Source organism: Manacus candei, unplaced genomic scaffold (genome assembly GCF_025592945.1).
Source record: "Manacus candei isolate 608988 ecotype Guabito, Panama unplaced genomic scaffold, ASM2559294v1 h1tg000029l, whole genome shotgun sequence".
NCBI lineage: Eukaryota > Metazoa > Chordata > Aves > Passeriformes > Pipridae > Manacus > Manacus candei.
This window is the reverse complement of record NW_026138077.1, coordinates 348221-371826: the sequence shown is the minus strand read 5'-3', so window position 1 is coordinate 371826 and position 23606 is coordinate 348221. Positions and strand designations below refer to the sequence as shown.

Here is a 23606-nt window from a genome sequence, read left to right as displayed (position 1 = left end):
TTCTAATAGAGTGGTAAATGTTTTTCTCTGCAGTCTTGATACAGAAGTGATGATGTTGGCTTCAGTTAAATTTGGACTACCTGTAATTACAATTTTTTTGCTTACACTTGATGCAGTGTAAAATTCAGCAGCCAGCTTTTCTCCCTTCCTGTTCTTCCTTCCTGCCCACCTGTGTACCGATGTGATACCTGCTGTGCATCACTCCCTGCCATTCCAGCCTCCTCCTTTCCCCACTGTCTTTTGTAGACTAGTGAAGACTCCAGGCTCTGCAGAGCAGGGATGTTGAGGTCCAGACCATGCCTGGCTTGCCTTTGGAGTGCTGGAAATAGCAGGAGGTTGTGCAGGGCTGAGTTGCCTGAGGGCAGAGCAGTGCTGTCAGGCTGCCACCCACTCAGTGTGTCCTTTCCCAAAGGATTGAGGCCCTGCCATAAAGGTTTCTCAGTGGTGGTGCTTTCACAGGCTGTGTCTCCTTGCCATAATACCAGTAATATCTGCAACAATATTGCTGTACTAAAGATACCATTTGTATCAATTTTTCTAAAGCTTTTAAAGTGCTACTTAAAAGCCATTAAGAGTCGAGGTGTTGTTAGTGAGCTCTCCCAAACTGCTTTTGGGTGGGAATATTGGCTTTATAATGGTTATTTCTGGCACTGCTGAATTGACTCTTGTACCCTGAATGCTATTTCTAAATTAGCTGACTTAGACTTTTTTTTGCCCTTTTTGGGATCTTTGTGGAATTCGTTTTCTCCTGTAGGAACAAGAAGCAGTACTTGGGAGAAAGAGACCTGCAGAACTTGACTTCTAAATGTAAGTGTTTAAGGAAAAGCTAAATATCGGATGGAACTATTTATTTATGCAGATTTTCCTCCCCGTGGCCATAAATAAACAGTGTTGACAGATTGTTGTATTATACTGGCCAGCAATAAGATGCCTGGCTATTGGGACACTTCAGAATGCAATTCATTTGAATGTATGTTGCATAATTTTTCAAAGTTGTATATTTTAAATGGGAATAAAAGTAATTTAATCATTATCAAGGATGAGAATGGCTTTCTATATGTTGTGACTTAAAGGCTGTTTTTTTGCATATAAATACTCATTTCTTTAGTACTGATCTGCTTGACAAGTATAAATAGCTTAAGCCTTTGCCAAAATTATGTGTTTGTTACTTAAAATTTGTATTTTACAGTGGAGGAATGACAGGATGACTCATACTAATTTCAGCTAATAAAACACAGATGAGCAGAAAGAGAGTGTCCTTTTGGGTCTAAAGGGCTTGGTTGTGGTGCACAACTCCTTTTGTGCAGGTGTTGGTTAGGCATTAGGACAGTCACCTTGCATAGTCCTGAAATACATTGAATATCCATGAGTTAGTTGAAGAAAACCTGATTTTTCCTAGGCAGGAGTTGTTGACATATGGCTTCATGTGGGCAGGAAACAATAGTTCTCTGTTCCTGTTTGGTTTTTACCCTCTTTCCTCGCAGCTTACTCTGGCTGAGCTTGTTCTGGCCCCTTGGCTTGGTTGCTCTGCCTGGATTTCCACCTGTGAAAGCAGTGACTGCTTTTAGAGAGTTCCTTGTTAGTGCTCATTCAGACAGACTCCTGAAGGGGAGGTGCAATGTGTTGCTGCATGTTCCTTCTGCTCACAGACAGGCTTGAATATAACATGCTAAAGGTCCTGAATTTTCAGAGTTAAAGAAGCCCAAATTTGCAGCTGACGGGGAGTTTCAGACAATAAATGTCAATTAAAAATGAATGCCAAGGCCTTGCTTGGGGTAGGTGAACTATTAATGTTTTGGAAAGGAGCACTGTGATAGGAGGGAGTTCACCTGGGTATGACATCACTAAGTTGTTCCTGTTGATGCAAACTTCACCAAATTAGTCTTGATATGAAGTGAATGAGTCACTTCTGGAAAAACGAGATATAATCTGAATCCTAAAATAATAATGTTTTCATTTCAGTGACCGTCCGGTTATTATGGGTCAAAAATAGAGTATTTCCTTGTTCCAGGAGCAGGAAGGCTCAGTTCAGGACACACTCTGGGTTCAGGTCAGGCTGTAAAGCACCATAAGCTGGGTGAGTTTGTAGCCCTTGCAGCCTGGGCCCTGTTTGTGTCATCTTGGTGTTCTCCTACCTTAGCTGAGCACTCCATGAGCAATGGGATGGAGCTGTGGTTTGAGCATCTCCTGAGGGAACACGCTGGTGTAGCACTGCCTTCACAGCACCTTTGGCACTGGGCACCTGTGGGGACAAAAAACAATTTAAAAAAATGCTGCAGTAAAGCCATGCCTTTCCTTCCTGGTGTTTGCTGTTGTGGGGGTGGAGTATTTGTTGACTTTCAACTTGAGTGTATGTTAAAATCCCATTTCAGTCACGCACACAAACTGCTTGCCCTGCTGTAACTGGTCAGCTTTAAATTCAGTCAAGTTTGGGGGGTTTTCTGAGACCTGTATGATTGAATTTTATGCTTGTCACTGCTTTGTTATTCAGAGCTCTCTGCCTTTTTTTTTTCCTTTATAATAAACACTGTGCACAAAGGGCTGGAAAAAATTTGGTTAAAAATTAAAGATAAAAACTGACCTTAAATATTACATTATCTATGAGTTGTTTGTAATAGAAATGTTGCTGTTTTTTTAGTGGACAATACTCCCCAACTGCTTTTTATCAAGGGGAGCTTTTACTATTGATAAACTTTGGACCAAGCAGTGGTACTTTTCTTGTCATAATAGCTTGTGCTTGTTTGGTGTGTTGGTTACAGAAAGAATGTACACATACAAACTAGTATGTTTATTCATCTTTCCTTTCACAGTTCTTTAGTCAGATATGGAATAATAAGTGCCAAAAAAACCCCTACATCTCAGAGATTCTGAATGCTGAGTTCTAATTCTTTTGCAATGCTAATGCTCCTTTTTAAAAACTACCTGAATGTAGTAAGTAATGCAGGCTTAAATTTTTTGTAAGCTTATATATCTTACAGATAGCCTACTCAGAAGTTTTACAAACAGTGTTTGTTATTCCTGTTCCCTGTGCTGCTTTGTAATAACTTACTGAAACTGCAGAGTGATCAAACAACTAAACTAAAAGATTAAGTCTTTGTTTTCCTCACAGTGAAATTATTGCAGCCCTAAGCTGAGAGGAAGGAATTGCTCTCATATGCAGATATCCCCATATATATTCACCTGAAGTGTCTCAGGAGAAATACCCCCTGAATAACATGAATAAGAATTGGAAATACAAGATCTGGGAAGGCCAGAGGAACTGCCCAAAAAACCTGTGATAGCAGCTGCACTGGATCAGCCCAAGAGCCTGTTTATCAAACTCCAAAAAGCAGAGCCATGGTGAGGGAGGAGGTAAGAAAAGCACAAGCCCCTGCACTGCTTGGGAGTGCTTGTCATATGGAGCTTCCAACAGTTCTTAATCTGTAAGGTTTCCTCTTCTAGATGTTACCCTGTGGTGGCTTTCTCTTCTCAGTGTCTTCCCTCTTTCTCCTTTGAATCCTTGTACATTTTTATCATCTTTTGGAGACTTGAGGGTTCCACAGCTCTGCTGCATTTTGTTTTGAACATGACTCCTATTGCTGTTAGATTTCAAGGGAAAAACACTTGAGAAAGGCATATCCTATGCCTTTGGCTTGATGCCAGCTAGAGAAAGTGGCTATAAAAAGAGGAGTTAATGTCTTTCAGTTGTGAAGAACACAGTCTCTTGATGTATTTCACTGCTAGAAACAGGGGTTTTTTTCTAAAATTAAAAGCTTTCTCTCTAAACATGTTTCATTTTTCTGCTACTAATGGGCAAAATAAAGGAAATGCTTCATGAATGAAGTATTTGAATGGAGTCTTTGCTTCTGGTTGGGTACCAGGGGTGTTTTATGTAGCTGTGACCACCTAAAGTGCTTTTGCAGTGATATCTGCAAATCACCCTTCTCTTTTTTCTCTCACACTAGTATTAGAGGTTCAGAAGAGACCTTGGCTTAGCCTGTCACACTTAGTTCTTCCCTTTCAATAGATGCTCTGTCTCTTCACAGAGAGCAGCTGTTGCTGGTGTTAGCAATAAGGCCAGGATGTTTTATTCATTTATGATGTTACAGCCCTAATATGTGACCACAATAGGCTCCTTCATAGCACATTATTGAAATGAATGCCAAAAATAATCAGTTCTTTCAATCATAAAACAGCAGCAGTATCTCATTTGTGTTTAGGGATAGAGACCTCAGAGATAATCTCATTATCCTACATTTTTGATTTGAAAATGCTTATGGAGTCTTGTAATACATTTGGACATAAATTTGAGCAGGGCTGAATTAATACTGAAGAGATGTTCCTGAAGTTACCCAATGAGACTTTAAAAGCACAGTGGAGTCCTAAATTAAAGGAAGATGAAATGGAAAAGAAAGCATCACAGCTTTCCTTTATTTCCTAAAGGAAAGAAGAGGAAGCAATCCTGAAGGGAAGATAGGAGAGAATTACTATAAAGCTTACCAAGTCTAAACAATATTCTTTGGACAGTCAGCCATTAGGGAAGTGTGTTCTACAGATGCTGCATCCTTGGACCTGTGCTGGAATGAAACTGTGGGTGTAGCACATCTCTTGTAGCTGTAGAAATTCAGTTTACACCTTACATTTCTCAAGCCTCTAATGCATTTTGACAGGCTTGCTACTCTAGGGGAACTTTTGTCCTCTTCACATCTCACCTCCATTCCTGTTTTGTTCCTTGGTTTACCTTCTTGTGCTCTTAATATGGCGTATAAAGACTGGATTAAAGACATCACAGGACTTTGGTCTCTGCACAGTAACACAAATCCATTGCAACTCTCATTCACTGTTTTCTGCCAATCTTGGTGTCAAGTAGTTCAGCTGTCTGCTTTGGGAGCAGTGGACTACTTCAGAAAGATTAATTGACCTCTACTGTAAAAATTCCACAGCTACAACTTCAGGCCTCCTTAGAATCAGCCAAGTTTCTGGGCAAGAAACCTTTTTAATCTTTGCTCTCCATCACTTCCCTTTGCTGTCTTCTCCCTGTGCCAAGGATAAACACTGCAGAAGGGGGGCTCTTCTGGCTGACCTCCCTAATCCATCCCAGCTCTCCTGGCAGTGGCTGTGTAATCCAGCTGCTGCCTTCCCCCTCTGGGCTCTCTGCACAGAGCAGGGCACAGTCTCACCCAGCACTCCAGGGCTTTGGTTATCAAAGGGAGAGAAGGAGGATTAGGGAAGTGGGACAGAATGAATAGAGCAAAGCTCTAGTTCCTCAAATGTCTGGCAGACTACAGTCAAAATAAGAGGGGACTATGAACTGTGAGGGAGCAATAGAAGTTTAACTGCTGTTGTCTCATCTTGGTGAACTGTTTCCTTGAATAAGCTTCCAGGAGGTGTCAGAGCTGCACTTTGTGGTGGTGCCACCAGCCCTACACCACGAGCTCTTCAGTTCTTTTTCTTGTCAACACAAAAAGACTATTCTGTAGGCAGTGGTTCCAAATACTGTGTCCCACACAGTGCCTTCCACACACAAATACCGAGCTGCAGTTCTGCACACTTGTTATACAGGAATAATTGCCCATTCTTTGTGTGTTTGGGGGGAGCAGGGAGAGGCAGAATGAGGAATCTTCCCCCAAGACAGCAAGAAGGAGGAAGCTTTTAAATGTGTTCTTTATTCAGGGCACGGAAGTGTCTGCAGTTTCCAGTTCTGATAGCTGTTGTCAGCATTAACTGGCAGACTTCAGTCTGATAGCTGCAAAAATAGTTCTTTCACCAGCAGCACCCAAGTGGGAATAGATTGGAGTGACCTCCTGGCCATTGCAGGCTGATGGCTTAGAACCAAATGGTAAAAACTTTGGGAACAAAACAGATCCACACCAAACCCCCTCACCCCTCTGTTAGAATGGTTAAAGATCTGATTCTGTATTGGTCAATGTTCTTTAGAGAGAGAAACACTTGAGAGAAACACTTTTCATTTAACTTGGCAGGCATAGTCACTAGTTCTTGGTCACCATGCCTTGGTTTAGTATTTATGCCAGACAGGACAGGATTCCTTAGACACAAAGGAGCAAAATATAATGGCTTCAAGTTATGGGTGAGTTGAGGTTCTTTGGGGAAAAAAAAGGGTATTTTTGCACAGGGAAGAGGGAGGATGTTTGAACTGGGGCATTCTGTAAGATGGAAATGTGCCTTCTGAAGGCCAGAGGCTGGAGCTGATGGCTGAGCTGCTCTCAAGGCCTGGGGTGCCTGGGCTGGAACACTTGAAACATTTCTTGAGAGAGAAGGGGAAGGAAATCTCTCTTTCCATGTCAGTTGGTCTTACTGCCATCTTTTAGTGCTTTTGTATTTGAGTAAAAGAATATTCAGAGTATTGGATAGAAAGGAGCCTGGCCCTAGTTTGCTCCTCCACTGCCTTTCAATAATACTTGCTCTGCATCCTTGTTATTATTTTGCTGTTCAAGTCTTCAACATGTTTTAAGTCTGAGCTTGTTACTAAGCACAGAGCAGTTTGAAGAATTATTTCTTTCCCAAGGAGTTCCTAAGTTTAAACTTGGTTTTGTTCCAAATCTTTTAGCAGGAACGTGGAAACATTACAGGAACACTAGAGGACAGATGCTCCCAGGCAGATGTGGCTTTATGTGCCTGGAATGATAAATTAAAAAGTCAAGATGACTGCTCTGTGAGTCTGACCTTTGTTAGATTACTTTGAAAATGCATGATGGAAAAAAAAAATCATGGCAAAAAAAATCAGTGAAAAATTCCCCAAAAATAGAGAGATTAAAAAGTTGTACATAAGAAGCTGTCACTTGTGCTAAATAAGAGGTTATTTGCACTAAAGACAGGGGTGGCAATGTCTCAAGAATATGACAGGAAGCAGTGGTCTCTGTTTCTGTATAACCAGAAGCAGGCAAGAATGTAAGAAAACAAATGTGTTCATTTTCGCTGAGATTGTGCAGAGAATATTACAGAGCTTGGTTTTTTGGTTTGTGTTTGTTTGTTTGTTTGGGGTTTGTTTTGTTTTGTTTTTTGGAGTCTTTTTGTTTGGGTTTTTTCTCTGATCTGTTTCTCCCTCGTTACATTACTTCCTGACAATCCTTTATTCTCTAGAGTGAAAAATATTGTTTAAAAATATCTTTTAAAAATATTTAAGTCTTTGGGGGCGTTTACTGAGCGACATCTGGATATGTGTGTTAATCTGCTGAAGTGCTCTGTGATGCAAAAAACATGAGTCACCCATGTGACTTATAATGACAAACTCATTCTGGCTGAAGAAATATGAACCCCTGGGTATGTCAAGCAGTGCTGTCCCTGCACTGGATGCTATGGAATCCTAATGTAAAAAAAGGCCTGGTGAGTAAGGAGTATTCTGTAAAAGAAAAAAAGGGGATGGTGGGCAGACGTTGACTAACACTGGAGTAATACAGATCTCAGCACTGAGCAAATCAGAGAGGAACCCTGGCACGACTCACTTCCTTTGGAACTGGGAGATTCCAGGCTCCCTGCTGGGAGTTGTTCACCAGCAAATCCAGCCATACCTTTGTTGTCCCAAGGGGAAGGTTGCCCTGTAGCCCCGGGCTAAGGACAGCTTTTGCTGACAGCTGAAGGAGATGGGGCTGATGTGGTGCATTGCTCATAGGAGCAATAAAGCAAATCAAGCCTAAACATCTCTGCTGGTCTTATGTTTCTCACCCAGTAATGCTTCCACAGCTTTCACATTTATTCCTTCTTCCCGAGAAATGAACATTAAAGATAATATTAAACAAAACAGAAATAAAAGGCAGCCACTGAGCACACCAGAGTAATATGTAAAGTCCATCTTTTTTGGTTAGGTTTGGCTTATTTTCTACTGCCTTGTTAGAAACTGAGTTATTTCTTGAAAGATCTCTTCAGAGCAGCTGAGCCTCCTCATAAATCCAAGCGTCTGAGTGGCAGGAGAGCAAAATATTTACTGAAACTCTCCCATCAGTGGAAGCTTTTTCTGGGAGAGTAACAGCAGCATTGATGAACAAAGCAGTGGTGATCCTTCCTGTGCTCCAGATATTCATCCTGCTGGGACTGTAAAGCACTGGATCTGCAAAAAGGCTGAAGCTTATTGCTTACACACAGGACATCTTGCTGAGGCTTTTCAGGTAGGACCACTGTGGTTTGCACATGTGCAATTTTTACTGAATTGTAGCACTTTGTCCCTTTCTTGCTGTTGAGTGTAATGCCATGAGGAGGAGATGTAATTGCAAAGGAAAATGTTCTGAAATACCTGACCCACGTTGCACACTCAAAATACATGCTGGACACTCAGGCAAAAAGTAGGCAAAAAAATAATACCAAAAGGTGCTTTGCATCTTGCAAAGTTTTATTCAGCTGTGTTAATAACTTATTGTACAAGTTTAAAAACTAACAAGACCGATTCCTTGAGTTTGAGTAAAAGTTAGCAAGAGTAATAAGTTGTAACATAAATATTAGTTTCATGTGTTGAATAATGGAAAGCAGTTCTTTGGACGCCAAAGAATTCCAAAATAATTGTGTTTAACACTGAATACAGACAAAAATTTTGGTGTCTTAGAAGGAATCCCAGCCCTGCCCACTTCTTAGTGGTTGATTTTCACCACTGAGTATCTCAGCTTGTCAGTCAGAAAGGCAGGTAACAGGAGAGTAAATATGGAAGCAGGTAATTCATGTGTTTACATTCTGTGATATGATCTCGGTGGCTGTTGCTTATCTGTTTGTTAGTCATGCTGAGAGCTGAACCAGCCAGGAAAGAAAACTCCCATCCTCACTAAAGGGGTGTTTCTTGCTCTGTGTTAACACCTAAGTCTGTTTTTTGGCTCTATCCATGATTGTGTCAGGCAGAGCAGCTCGATGCAGGCCATGGAATGAATCCCTTGGCTTCTCCTATAGTAGAAAATACGTTCCCTTGATTTATAGATTGGCTTTAATTGAAAGTGTATCCCAAGCCTGGGATATGGAAAAAGCCTTTTTCCCCTGTTGGGGCTGGGGGGTTAAATTTAATGCCATCCAGGGAGCTGTGGCTCCACTCTGGAGCTGTCTGGGCTGCTTGGCTCTGCTTGGGCTCTGAATTAAAACTGAAGTGGTGGGAGCAGCCAGATATGCACCCAACAGCTGTCCAAGGAGCAGCAATCTGGAAGGGAGGAAATGGTGTGAAAAGAGACTTCCCGAGGGCTGAGTAACCCCTGACTCTGTGTAAAGTCTGAGTTAAGGCTGAGTTACTCCTCTGGCCCATCTCAGCAATTTGTTGGCAACAAGCAGTAGGGCTGCACAGCCAGTTCCTAGGAAGCCAAAATTTATCATATGGTAAAAAAAATTCGAAGGTCTTAAAAAAATTCGAAGGTCTTAAAAAAATTCGAAGGTCTTAAAAAAATTCGAAGGTCTTAAAAAAATTCGAAGGTCTTAAAAAAATTCGAAGGTCTTAAAAAAATTCGAAGGTCTTAAAAAAATTCGAAGGTCTTAAAAAAATTCGAAGGTCTTAAAAAAATTCGAAGGTCTTAAAAAAATTCGAAGGTCTTAAAAAAATTCGAAGGTCTTAAAAAAATTCGAAGGTCTTAAAAAAATTCGAAGGTCTTAAAAAAATTCGAAGGTCTTAAAAAAATTCGAAGGTCTTAAAAAAATTCGAAGGTCTTAAAAAAATTCGAAGGTCTTAAAAAAATTCGAAGGTCTTAAAAAAATTCGAAGGTCTTAAAAAAATTCGAAGGTCTTAAAAAAACCTTCTCCTTTGCTGCTTGTGTAATGCTATGAAGTTATACAATCAAGTAGAGCAAATAAATCCTCCCTTTCCCTAAGCTACTTTCTCAAGGTACTCATAAACCCCTCTTTTCTTTTCTCTTTTATTGCCCTATTTGCTAGAGTTTGGGAACTTATTAACTCATATGCTTCGATCAGGTCTGTAGTACAAAAGCTGGGGGAAAAGTTAGTAAATAAAAGTTAATCTTTGGTAATGTTTCTTCTTTTACCAATAAGGAGGCCACAAAGTTATGAAAATCAGTAACAAGTATCAAGTCTAGGTATAGGAACTCTCCCCCATTTCTTGATAATAAATTATTTTTGAGTTGGCTTCCTGAAGGAATTATTATCAATTAATAGGAAGAACAAGTGACTGGAACACAGGATTACCTGGTGGGTTTTGGTGGCTCTGCCATGGATTTACTTGAACAAACCACTTCTCTTCTGTGTGCTGCTGTTTGCCAAGCTGTGACAGACTTTTCTGCAGACAGGGAAGCTGTGGGAGCAAATAAATGAAAATGTTTGGGAGTTCTTCCTTTATAGATCATGAGATTGCTGCTTAAAAACCTACACTTGAAATATACTTTTCTGGAAGTATAAATATATGAAAATATGTATTCATGTATGTATTAAATATGTCTAAAATATTCTTCCAGTGGACAGTGCCCCAGGGTTGTGTGAGAAGGAAGGTGACTCATGTCTGTCTAGATGGGTGGAACCAGATCAGACATAAAGCATTTTTAAAGTGGAAAACCCTTAATTCCCAACCTCTTTCCAATGAAATCCTCTCTCGCTTTCTACCCTTCTATTTTTCCCCTTGTATTGGTAATTTTTCTGAATGAACTTGTTAAAAATAACCCAGCAGGTAAGTAGCAGCAGGCAGGAATCCACGGTGTACAATCCAGCATACATATTTTACATCCAGCTTTTCAAAGGTTGCTATGACTCAGTCTCTTAGTTAATTGTGTTTTCTGACAGCTTCAAGACTACTTAATTTAGCTTTCACTGCTAACATAAAATCTGACTGTATTAAAATAGAACAATTAGAGCAACCTGGTGGAAGGTGTCCCTGCCCATCTTTAAAGTCCCTTCCGACACAAACCATTTTATGCTAATATTGAAGTTTTTAAATTAAAGCTATTTTCTCTTTTTGTTTAGTGAGAAACTGAAGAGATCACCCAATATCAGTGTTCAGTGCTTGCACTTGGAACCTTTATACCTGACACATTTTTTTTCTTGTGAGCCCACCTACCATGGCTGGGTGAATGTAGGCTGCTGGCCATCACTAAAGAGGAAGAAAAGCAGGCAGACAGCAGTGACTGTAAATTTCCACTGAAGGAAAACAGGAACCTGCTTCTGAGATGTCCTTCTTTGTGGTTTTTTTTCTGTTAAGTCCTTGGGTTCTTCTAAGGAATAATTAATGAAAAGACAGTGTTAATGCACACAGTTGAAAGTTTTAATATACTGCTTTTGTCTACGCTGAATTAACCCAATTCCATCACAACTTCGGGAATACTCAATGATAAATCCTGTCTCTTTGGTAGGTTAACTAGCAGTTCTGTAACAAACATCCTTCTTCTGGCTGTATTAAGTGGCCTGCCATTATTCCTGATCATTTTAATTATTTTCTGCCATGATGATTGTTCTCCATTGAAAGCATTCTCAGTAAGTGGCTTTTATTTTGCTCACTCTGAATCTTGTTGGCTCTGCCTGATGCATCTGATCTTTTTAGAAATGAGCCTGTAAAAGTCCACTTACAGCCAATTTAACAGATTTAAAAGTAAAATGATCTCTTTAGAATCTCAGTCCTAAACTTCACCAGTGGTACCCATATCCATATCCAAAGAGTGTATGGGAGTTATACCAGTATTTTAGGAAGTCTTTCTAACTGGTGTAACTTCCATTCTTTACACAAACCCCTTAGGATAGAGTTTTCACCTTCTTTTTGCAGCTATTGTGCTACAATTAATCCTCTCTATTAGAGGCCTCAGCACAGACTCTCTACATGATGTTTTCTGAGACTTTTTCTTTGATTGCTCTGTGGGTTTTCTTGTACTTATTGCATAAGTGTTTTTCTTTTGGGACTCATGTAACACTGAATCTATCCCTTGGTAAATATGTGTGGGATACTTTAAATTTTTATTTAGGGCTTGAAACATCATTATTTATTTTTACTTTTTATCATGCTCCCATGAAAAAAAAAAAGCAAACCTAAAAGTTAAGACTTCTTGTGGCAATAGGGGAAAGATCATTAAACTACAATCCTGTTAGGGTATACAAATTAATATTGTGAATTAATATGAACTGTTTCCACTTTATAGGTGTTCCAGCATGGGTTTTTTTACCTGAAACACTGCTGTGCTGAGCACGTTTGACTGTGTTGGCTGATGCTGGGTTTGATAGCAGCCTCCAGCTGCCTGAGCTTTGCTGATAGTGCTGGAACATTATTAGTGACAGATGATCCGAGGGCCACAAACTGTGACTGCAGAGACTGAGCCTGCACCAGATGCTGCTTCCCCAGGTGGGTAGGAACAGGAGCCAAGATCTCCGTTAGGGAGGATTTACAGACTCAGCTCTTCCCAGCTCTGCACCTGCTGCTGGGCATCCCTGTTGCTGAGGAGGAGCTGTGCCTCTGGGATTTAAAATCATTTAATAGCCTTTGTGTTTGAAAATATGGTTTTGGGTGTTTTTTTTTCCTCCATGGCTGGGTCCACACTGGCCCTTCCTTCACTCTTTGCTTGTGTTAACAGCTTTCCTTAAAGACCCTCTCCCAGCCTTGTTCAGAAAGGCTTTACCAGACTCAGTGAGACCAGGCACGGATGTGTCCCACTCTTATTTCTAGCGCTGTTTTACAGACTCACAGAATGGTCTGGGTTGGGAGGGGGGACTTTGAAGATCATTTATTTCCACCCCCCGTGCCGTGGGCAGGGACACCTTCCACTGGGCCGGGTTGCTCAGAGCCCCATCCAACCTGGCCTTGAGCACTGCCAGGGATGGGGCGGACACAGCTTCTCTGGGTAACCCGTTCCAGCACCTCAGGGAAGAATGTCCTGGACTTCTCGCAGCCTTCTGCTCCAGCCCCATCCCGGTCGGGCAGGGCCGAGCCCCCCGCGCTCCCGGCGGAAGGAGCGGCGGCCGGGGCGCGGAGCGGAGCAGGGCCCGCCCCCGGCACCACATGATGCCGCCTCTCCTTCCTGCCGGCCCGTCCCGAGCCGAAAGGGGAAGTGGCTGCGCTCCCTCCCGTCCCCGCCCCGCCGCGGGAAACGCGGCCCCTCCGCCCCCTCGGCCGGGGCCGGCCCGTCCCGTCCCGTCCCGTCCCGTCCCGGCAGAGCCGCACCCGGAGCAGCGGGGCCGGGCCATGGCGCGGCGGGGGGCGATGCCGCTCCGGCTGGAGGCGATGCCGGTCCTGCTGGTCCTGCTGGGAGCCGCGCTGTGCCCGGCCGCTGCCTTCAACCTGGACGTGGAGCGCCCGGCCGTCTACTCGGGCCCGGCGGGCAGCTACTTCGGCTTCGCCGTGGACTTCTTCGCTCCCGACCCGTCTTCGTAAGTGCCCGCCCCGCTCCTGCCCCCGCCGAGCCGCTCCGGCGGCGCTGGAGCCGGGGCGGTGTTGTCCTGGCGGAGGACGGGCAGGGCGATGCGGCGGCCGGAGCAGCCCCGGTGCCGCTGGTCCAGCCGGGCCGGGAGCGCCGGGATGCTTTGCTCAGGCCCCCTCCGGGGGCTCGGATGGAGCCGCGCCCGTCCCCGGCCCTGCCCAGCAGGGACCGGTCCGCATCCCTCCCTCCCCGGGGCGGCTCTGGATGCTCAGACCCCCTTCCCGGGGAGCCAGACCCAGTCCCGGGCTTCGGCACTGTGGAATTCTCTGCCAGCCTGGTCTTATGCAGATGGTGGTAATGGCTAATACAGTGTAGGAAGGTGAAGGTAGGAGATTTGGCTTCCTGAGGTGGCATTTCAGGAGTTCTGCCGTTCTCTGGTTTGACTGCTTTGCGGTGGTGCCAAGTTTGGGTTGTGCGGTGTCTGTGCGGGTCACTGACCTGCTGAGGAGGCAGCAAGGGGAAGGAAAAGTTCCATGTAAGCACCTTCCACATCTGCTTCCTCCGTATGTTCCCGTTTCATGTTGAAGATTAGGCAGTGTGTAGTAGCTGGTGCGTTTCAGACCCTTGAATCCTCGTGTTGCCAGAATGAATCAGGCTGTGGTTCTCAAGTGCGGGGCTGCAGTAACATCCAGATTTTGCCACTTTCCCCCCCACACATACTTCTTTCCCATCTTATGAAAGTGCTGTAAAACTGGAAAAGCTGCTGGCTTTTGTCGTGCTGAGGGGATATTCTCTCTCTCCCTCTTAATCTTTAGCTCATAAACAAGAATATAAGTATTGAGCAAGTCTTTTTGCAGTACATCGTCTAGCCTTGTTTGCATTTCATTAATGCCTACATATATTAGAAGCCGTCCTGTCTTAACTTGCACGTGTTGCACCATCTTTCTGTGCTATCTTAACCCTGTAAGTCTTTGTACCAAAGGAAAAAAGGTTCTATTTTTGTCCCTCCCTGTATTTTTAAGTCAGCATGTGTGGCTGCAGAGTTATCAAGAGACTGGTAAATGCCCGTAATAAACTTTCTTACTTGCTTTCTGATAAGGAATTATGTGACTCAGGTCTCCATGAAATCATTATTTGGAAGCTTTCCATTATTTTTATAAGAACTATTGACCTTAAAATGCACTGCTGTAAAAGAGAACAGTGTGGTTTTCAAGCAGCATGGTAGACTCCTGCGTATTTGCAGGGGAATTTTCTCCTCAGCTTTTTTGTTGTCACTGAATGTTTGTACTTGCTAAGCTAAGCACTTTATCTTACATTTAAGCTCTTAGCTGAAACAAAGTAGCTATGCAACTTTTACGGGAACAGACTCCAGTGGTGTTCAATTTTGAGTTTATTCCCGTGGACACTGATATTTTGCCTCCTGAAGTAGCCAGAAATACTTGTATGCAGGGTTTTGTTGAGCATCATGTGTGTCACTTGGTTGGTTCCTATGCCTTTCTTTTTGCTTTGGTGAATTTTTATCACCTCGTTCTTTACATGAGTGCGAGAGATCGAGTCAGTTTAGCCAAGCTAAAGCTTGACTAAAGGGTTGACTAGCCTGACAACAAAGACATGTTATTAGTTCTTGAATGCTCAAACTGCTGTTTCATAGTCTATTTTGACCTGCTGGATGCCAAACTAAAGCATATTTAGAAGTCCAGGATGGAAGTCCTATTCCAGGAGTGATAAAATCTGCTTGTTTGGTCTATGCTGATAGAAACGAGTTTTTTTTACTTTGGGAAATGACGTGACTAAAGCTTTGTTGTGTCCCATAATGATTCCTGTGTTTTTAATCTTATGAATAAACTTCATCACAAAGACTATCCTAAGAAAAATTTGAAATGTGTTATGAGAATGGTAAAGATTTAAGTCTTTAAACACACATCTCATTTGGGGGTCTTCTGAGAAGCTAGCGGTGCAAGAGTAAAACAGGAGGCGAGCTTGGTAGCTTGTTTAATGGATTGTAATTATAGTAATTGATGTTTTTCTTTACTTGGCATTATGATGTTTATTTTTAAGCACAGAGAGAACATTGTAAGTTGATTAAAGCGTTTTAAATTCCTGTTCTTGAAATCTAGACAGTCTATGAATGGCAACTAAGGAAAACAAATGGGTTGCCAACGAGCCTGGATTTTCTATCAGGGTCCACACCAGGAAATTTTTGAAGGTTCTGAAAATTCACACAGGTTGAAAACTAGTAGCTTGTGTTGGTCTTTGTCTGAACTGAGCTTTGATGAGGTGCTACGTGTTTATACCTGGTGTTTACATGTTAAGAAACATAAACTCAGCTCTGTACCAAAACCAACTTGGAGCTCTTTCCATCTCCAAGCCTGGGGATGACTGTGAAACCAGAGCAAGTTTGATAAGCCTGGATTTGCTTGCCTGTAGACATTCTCTCCAACCAGTCCTGCAGCTTGTCCAGGTAAACCAATTTCAAAACTAAAGAACCATAGTGCCTGATAAGACTTGCTCTTGGAAGCTGGATCCTCTTTTAGGTACTCTAAGGGGAAGCAAGGAGCAGACAGGTTCTGAGGAAAGGAAGCATTTGATTTTATGTCTTCTATGCACTTCTTTATGCTTCAAATTGACTTCCTCAAGTAAGTGCTGATGAGTGAAGTGCGTCTCAGACGTCCTGAGGTTCCTGGAAGGTTTTGGAAGACACCAAGAACCTCGTTTGATCCGTTTCTTGCTTTGCAACCTCTGAATTTTGCCAGCTGTGCAGGCGCAGTTCCCGCTCGGGGTGCGCTGAACCCTGTGCAAGCAGAGATGTAGGAAAGCACAGCAGATCCTAATAAGAAAACGATGACTGCCTAATGAATTTCGGTAACGACTCATTAACATACAAATCTGCGGCTGACCGGTGGCTTGGGGATTGTTTTTACCAGAGCACTCTCTCGCAGGAGGCTGACTCATCACATTCGGGACATGCTGAGCTCAGAGTGCGCTCCTGCTTTGTTTATACATCGCTTCCATTTTTGACTGACTTCCTCGAACTACCCTTACACACAAAATTAACCAGAAATTATGTCAACTGATGACTTTGGTAAATTACAGAAGTACATGGTTTCCTGTTCCGCTGCATACACAGGGTTTTTTTAAAGAAAAAAAAAGAATATAAAAGGTTTTTATTTAATTTTAGGTATCGTTTTAAGTAGGATCTATCTTCTTTGTCTTCTTCTTCTCTATCTTCTTTGTCTCTTCTTTATGGTAAACATTTCTGGGGGTTTTTTTGCCTGCTTAAGGACCCAAGATCTAAGACGTCCCATGAATTTCTCTGAAACTCAGAGTAGTTCTACTCAGATTTATATTTGAGTGGGCAAGGCTTTTGCTGTATTAACTCTTCAGGTGTCATAAAGTGATAACACCTGTGCCTTAGTTGTCTAAACTTTGGTTTTATTTCTTCTTTTTACTGCAGGACATATCTTCTGGTGGGAGCTCCGAAGGCAAACACCACCCAGCAGAACATCGTGGAAGGAGGGCAGGTGCTCAAATGTAACTGGAACTCCAACAGGAACTGCCAGCCCATCATATTTGATGACACAGGTAACCTGGGGGTCACTGTGAGGGGAGATGAGCTGTCTCTGCTCTACTGCTGCTGTGGGGAAGCAGAAGGGATCTGGATTCATGTGAGGTTTCTTCACCAGTGTTAATGAGGCCAATTTTTGACTGGCAGCTCATCAAGGCCTGTTTGTTTTTTCTTTTTCCTCTAGTCTCTTTTTTAGAATTTTGTTGCCCTTGGTGTGTGCTGAAAGCCTGAGTGAGCAAACATTGTTCTTCTTGTGGTTTAATCTATTTATATTTCCCCTCTGTACTTTACAACGGTCATAAAACATCTGGCAACCTAATTAATTCCCAATAAACCCCGAGGGATTTTTTACCTGTTAAGAATGTGACATGTGAGAAAAGATACTTTTCAATATCAGCAAAGGTGGTATGGGCAGAAATAGAAGTTTCATCTGAAACCAGGAGCATAAACTAACAACTGTGGAAAAATATGGGATATTTGTGGCATCTGTGATAGCAGCACTCAGGTGCCTCAGGTCAGAGGCATTCCTCACCCATTTTCTGAAGCCCAGAAAAGCCAAGCAGCAGCAATGTGGACATTAAAGATTTCAGTCACTCTTCATGCTCTGGTGCACCCAGTGATTCCCACAAGCTGTGGCAGGTCATGTGAGAACACACTGCATGTGCTTTTCTGCTCCAGCCACTCAGGGTTGAATCCTGTTTTCCAGTGGAAAAACCTTCCCGTGTCATGGGAGTGGATTAGCAAGACCCATGTGGTGAAGGAGAGGAAGCACCTGTGCTGTTAAGGTCTGGTTGATTAAAATTCCTTCTTGCCTCTGCTGCTGTTTTGACTTGTCAGTCTAAAGGCTCTTAGTGATGCAGCCTTTGTAAATCCTGATGATGCAGAGGAGAAGCTCTTCTTCTTACCCATTTGCCAAGGTGTGCCACAAAATGTTGTTGGTGTTCAGATTCAATTCTCTTGCAAAAAGAAAGAAAAAGAAGGTGGTACATAATGGTACAGACAAAACCCAAGTTGTCATCAGTCTCCTTAGTTCACTCTGCAGGAACATTTCTGTCACATTACTGAAGATCTCTCCTAAGCTGCTAAGTGTGACATTTTGTCTGATCAGTGTCAGGCAGAAAAGTTGCTTTTAATTTGTTGTTTGTTGTTTTGTTTATTTCACTTTGGGCTTATTGTTAAACAACATGTTTGTATTCTAGGAGGTTGGGTTTTTTTTTCTTTAAAGAAAGAATCTAGCTGTCCCTAATTATTAAACATCACTAATATTATAGCAAAAAGAAAACTTCTGGTGGGGAAAGATGGGCCGCTCAGGTAGGTTGTAGGTGCATCTTCCAATGGGAATTGCAGTGCATTTGTCTGTTTATACTGTGAATATTTGCTTTTACATGTGCCAGGCAGAGTAGGCAGCCACAGAGGCTGTGCTGCTTTCCTGTGTGTCTGTGTTTAAGGTATTTGCTACTGGGCAAACAAACAATGTTTTGCTCATCATTTGCCTTTAAGTACCAGGCACGTTAATCACTTGAAATTTAACAGTAAAAACAGCAGGTCATAACAGGCTTGAGAGGATTTATTTCGGGCCTACTTTAACTCATTCCAGCTCTGAGGCAGGGGATGGGGAAATAATGCATTTGTCAATTATTCTCCCGGTGAAAAGGGGCATTGTATTTCAGCACCATAAAATAATAAAGACCCTGAGACAAAAAAAAAATGTCTTTTTCTCTGTCCATAATGACAATGGTCGATTCCCTGCGTTCTGGTGACAGTGTCACTGCCCACACAGTGTAAACCCCCACTCCTGCCTGTCCCTGCCTCTGGAGGGAACAGGGGCTGGGGAACACTTGGGATCCACCTTGAGGAAGCTGGAAGTGGAAGATTTGACCACTGACTTGTGGTGCTGATGCAAAGGGGATTTTGGCAGATGACTAAATGCGACCTCTGCAAGAATTCAGGTTCATCCATCACTGCTTGAAATGGCTGTAATATGATTTGTAACTCCAGAGGTATTGCTTAGCCCTGCAATACAAGGCAGATTTTTTTATCCCCCTCCCCAGATTATTTAGCTGGTTTGTTAATGGAAGAAGCAGCACAGGTTCTGCATCATTACTTACATATGTTTCTTCAGAGTTCTTTTCTGATTTTTTTACAGCTAGTGTGGAACCTGACCTGTGAAAATAGGTTGTACTCATGACTTTCCCCTGTTTACTTGTCAATGCCAAACCCCATATGTGGAGCTGGATCCCCCATAATTAGTAGAAGTCATGCCCATATTCCTTCTCCTGCTCCCCTCTGCCAGGTAGCACAGCTGGAGATCCTGGGCCAGTCCAAGGCACTGTGGCAGTGTGTGAGCACAGGGCAAGGCCGTGGTTCTGTGCTGGGAACATGGCAATGGAGGAGAGAGCAAGGCTGGTTCTGTGTGATGTTATGTTTGTCCCCTTTGTCTCGTGGTTGTATCACAAATAAATATGACAGTAGGGTTTTAGAGCAGTCCAGCAAGCAAGTTTTTTTTCTCTATATATTGTTCTTAATACTAATAGTATTACTATTACTTCTTCTTGAACATTCCATGGTTTTTATTGGAGCTTTTCCCTAGCTTTATGGGTCCTTTTCTCTTCTACAAAGGCCACACTGAACTTAGCTGCACAGCAGTGACTGCATGGAATTGGGTTTTATTTTCTAACTCTTGCTCTTACTCTTTAATGTATTTGCACAGCAGAGTGGTCATTTATGGGAGCAAATGCCAAAGCTCTTACATAGCCCAGGAGGGAAGGTGCCAGCTGCTTGATGTTAATCTTTGGAGGAGTTGTTCCAGCCCTTAGGTTGCTTGTTGCTTGCATTTGCCCTCAGCTCCCCTGGAGGAAAGGGATAAGTCATTAAGCTGATATTTCCTGTAGTATGGAATTTACTACTTTGTTTATTCCTTCCCGTGGGTGACCACTCAGCTCTGCCAGGATGGAGCTGGGCAGGAGGAGTCCATTAGTGGAACTTGTGTAGCTCTTGTCCTGAAAATATATGTATTTCCCTCTTTCTCATGCTCTCCTCCCTGCCCCCCACCTGTGACATAAACAAAACCCCAACATTAAAGCATGTATTATAATTTTTAAACTTCTGGCTAAAAAAAAAAAATAAATAATGTTTTTTCCCTGTTCCTACACAGCATATTTTCTCAGTTGAAAAAGCAATATGTTTCATAGAATCATAGAATGGTTTGGGTTGGAAAGGACCTTAAAGATCATCTAGTCCCAACCTCCTGCTGCCAGGGACAGGGAAAATTCTCAAAGGGGGAAGGGGGATCTCCCAGCACAATGGTTACACTCACATAAAAAAAGTCCACTGGAGAATCCTCTTGTCTGTGTGTCTGTGTGTGCTGCTGTGCATATTATACTAATTGCTTTTGGCATTCTGGTCTCTTATGGTGGCTTTGGAAGGCAAAATGTTTGTATCACACATTAACACTTCCCAAATGTAAAGATGCTTCGCTGTGGGGCTTCTCAGCCTTTGAGCACTGCCATCAGTTGGGTTTGATTTAATGTAGTCATGATGACTGTGTCAAAATTGCACAGAGGACACGTGTGGTAGAACGTGCCCTCAAATTCAGGGGTGCCTAGAGCTGTGCTGCATGTGCTCGTGTCTAGGTGGCCAGAAAGGGAGGATATTTTCTAAAAAAAAAAGGTTTCCAAGTATCATTAGGCATCTCCTTCAGGCTGCCTTTTGCTCTCAGAAGCATGTAAAGATTAAGACTGAGAAAGGACCCAACCACCAAACCAGCTTTCTCACACACACCACGCACACCTTGGTTGGTCCTGGTGCCAAACTGAGCTATGAGGCAGGGCTGCTGTTACTGTAACAGGTAATCCTGCAAGCTGAGGTAGAATCTCATTGGAAAACTCTTTTTTTACTTTGTTTCTGTTCACCTCCTTAATTCAATAGCTGAACGTGGCTCTGTCACAGAACTGAAGTTTCTGCTCTTTGTGTTCTTGTGTATCTTGACCTCTTGCTACAGTTGCCTCAACATTACCACAATTTCAATTGAATCATTATGTAAAATCCTTGGGATTTTTCCCCCTCTTTCTCAGTTAACTTTCAGAGTTTCAGAATGTGTAGGAGGCCACATTTTTTCAGGACAACCACTGAGGGGAAATTTATATATACTCAAGGTGGTGTGTTCTTCATAATTGTCACAAGCAGAATCCCTTATAGCAATAAATCCCTTTCTTTGCAAGATGTTGCTAAGATTTCACATTCAAATTATCAAAAATCATGGGTTATAGCTCAAGGTGGGTAAATATTTATCTTCATGCATTCTTATCCGTTCTCCACACTAGATAAATTTGTGACAGAAAACTTAGTTTATTTTTTTGTTTGTTTGTTTTAATCTACAGAAATAGGGAAATGTTCTGAATTTTGTCAAAAAGAAAGTATCTGGGAAAGCAATTGGTGAAAAAGCTGCTCTTATTGCTGGCCAAGCCCTTGTACTACTCTTTCTGCAAGGCTGACTGGAGAGGTGGCTCCACTCTTAGAAAGCTGAACAGTTGCTTCATCTGGCAGCTGCTTCACAGCTTTTTCCAGGAAAAACACACTTCTTGTGGATGAACTGTAACGGGAATTCACTTCGTACAGCAGCCCATTTTCTGTTTCTGATCAGTTCTGAGAAAAAGGTCCGAAACCTTTTTAAAGACACATCAATCTCCCTTCCCTTGGGTCCTTCCACAGCCTTCGTGGGCTGCAGAGCACAGTTTTCACAGGTACTACCAAATATTCCCAACAGGTTTTCAGTGATCTTGCTCAGGAAAGAGATTCTTCAAAACTGAAAAGGTTTCCCACAAGCTTAACTTAATTTGTATAGCTGTCCATTTTTTGTGTATAAAATTAAACGTGTCTTTTTATGTGCAAGAGGAGGATCAAAAGTTCACTGGGCCAGACAACAAAACCAGTGAGCAGAGGGGGGGTCAAATGTGCTTTTTAGGAAAAAATTGACAAGTCATCTTTATGTTTTTACCAATGTGCTTTACAGTTTGGCATGCAAGGAATGGCAGGGTTGGTGCACTTAGCTGATTGTCTGACATCTAGATAAATACCTCCATTATTTGGCCATGGAATTTTAGAGAGCAGAATCACCCTGAGTTTCCATTCCAACAAACAAACAAAACAATTCTTCACAGGCCCATGTAACCAGTTGGAGTTAATCAGGCTGTACACACGTGTAGCAAATTAATGTAAATCAAAAGATTTTGTTTCCCAAAAGGAAATAATCTTTGTAATTATTCATATTATTTCACTTTTCATCTTTGGGGTCCTAGCTCTTCATCAGTCAAGAATGGGTTGGTAGAAATAGCATTTCTTCATGTTCCTGTGGCTTTTCGTAAAAATATAACAAAGTTATTTTGTTACCTGCTGCTTTTTTAAAAGAAAACCTCAAGTGAGAAATGTACCTGCTGCATTACAGGATGCTTGAAAACACAGCTCTTTGTGTCAGCATCAGAAAGTGCAGTGCTGAGACTGTTTCAAGAGCTGCTGCATTCAGAATGATGAAATGCAGACAGCTCTAGGAACTGTTACAGAGGAAAATATGCTCATAAACCAACTTTGAACTTCTATGCTAATGAATTGCAGATTTCTCGAGCAGATTTCATGTTTAGCCCAGAAAGATTTGCTTGCTCAGACAATGCATTGTCTTGCTCTTCTGAGATGTTTGGGAAACCATGGATGCATGGCTGGATGGTCTTCCCTTTTCCTGGGGAAAGCTTTCCCTGCTGCCTTCATTCTCCGTGGTACATCTCAAAATTCAAGACTGAGGAAACTTAACAGGAGCTGTTGAATACTAAAAACTAGGAGCATTTCAAATGTTTTCAGCTCTAAGTGGTGTGTTTTCATTACTTTGGGAAAAGAATTCAATGTGCCCTGTGGCTGGAGAAAGTTTTGTCCCTGACAATTGTACTGTCCCTCCTCTTGCCCCTTCCCATGTATTTGATGCAGCAGAGTGATTTTTAGGGAAATGGCTTGTTCTTCAATGCTTTTGGATAAAATTCGTTGGAGACTGGTTGTTTTGATCTGTGCTGATGGAGGAGAAGGAGGCTTCCGAAAAGGAAAATGTTTATAAAGAACTCTCCTGATTCCTCCTTATGTTTACGTATTTGGCTTTTTTCTATCCCCAAGTGGGTGATTCTAAACAATAGAAGGCTTTGTTTGGAGGCCTAAACCACCAGTTTGGCATGGCTGGATCTATCTGTGACCTATTTAAGCTTGAAGTGGGTATTTTAACTGCCTTGGGCAGCTGTGAGCTGTAGGATTGCTCAGCCTGAGACCTGCTGATGTTGAAGTTGTGACTGGAGCGGGTGCCACGAGCTTACATTTGCCTCGTGGAGATTTTGACTGTTCCTAACTCCATCATCTCCACTTATGGAATGAGGAAGAGTGGGATGGGTGAAAACAGCTTGCTTTAACGAAGTGCTTTTTATTTTTAGCTGGTAGTTGTATCGGTATCAGTGTGATTTCAATCTCAAAGGCTATAGGTTTGGCCAACAGCAGAGCGATAAATCTTGTGAAGCCCATTCATTCATCTGCGCTGAAGTGGATTGCTTTTTATCTTGCTAAAATCTGCCGTTGCCTCGGTCCCATTGTAGTTGGGTTGCTATCCTTATCGATGTGCTTTGGGATTTGGGAGCTGCTCCGAATGCAGAAGAGGGCGGCAGAAGGTATCAAACCTCCTCCGCTCCTTGTCGGAGCTGACAGCGGAGAAATGCTCGTGCTTTTGTGATTAGCTCGACTCCTGCATGAATACTCTTGGCTCTGTCCGTGGGTGG

At 42.5% G+C, this 23606-nt stretch overlaps 1 protein-coding gene across 1 annotated transcript in view; it reads left to right on the top strand.

Moving 5' to 3' along the window:
- The first annotated feature begins 12315 nt into the window (after window positions 1-12315).
- ITGAV (integrin subunit alpha V) overlaps window positions 12316-23606 on the top strand; it is a 45423-nt gene continuing 34132 nt past the window's right edge. The window contains exons 1-2 of the mRNA XM_051791142.1: window positions 12316-13251; window positions 16696-16823. Of these exons, the coding sequence (XP_051647102.1) occupies window positions 12884-13251; window positions 16696-16823 (496 nt within the window). The 5' untranslated portion in view covers window positions 12316-12883. The remainder of the gene's footprint in view (window positions 13252-16695; window positions 16824-23606) is intronic.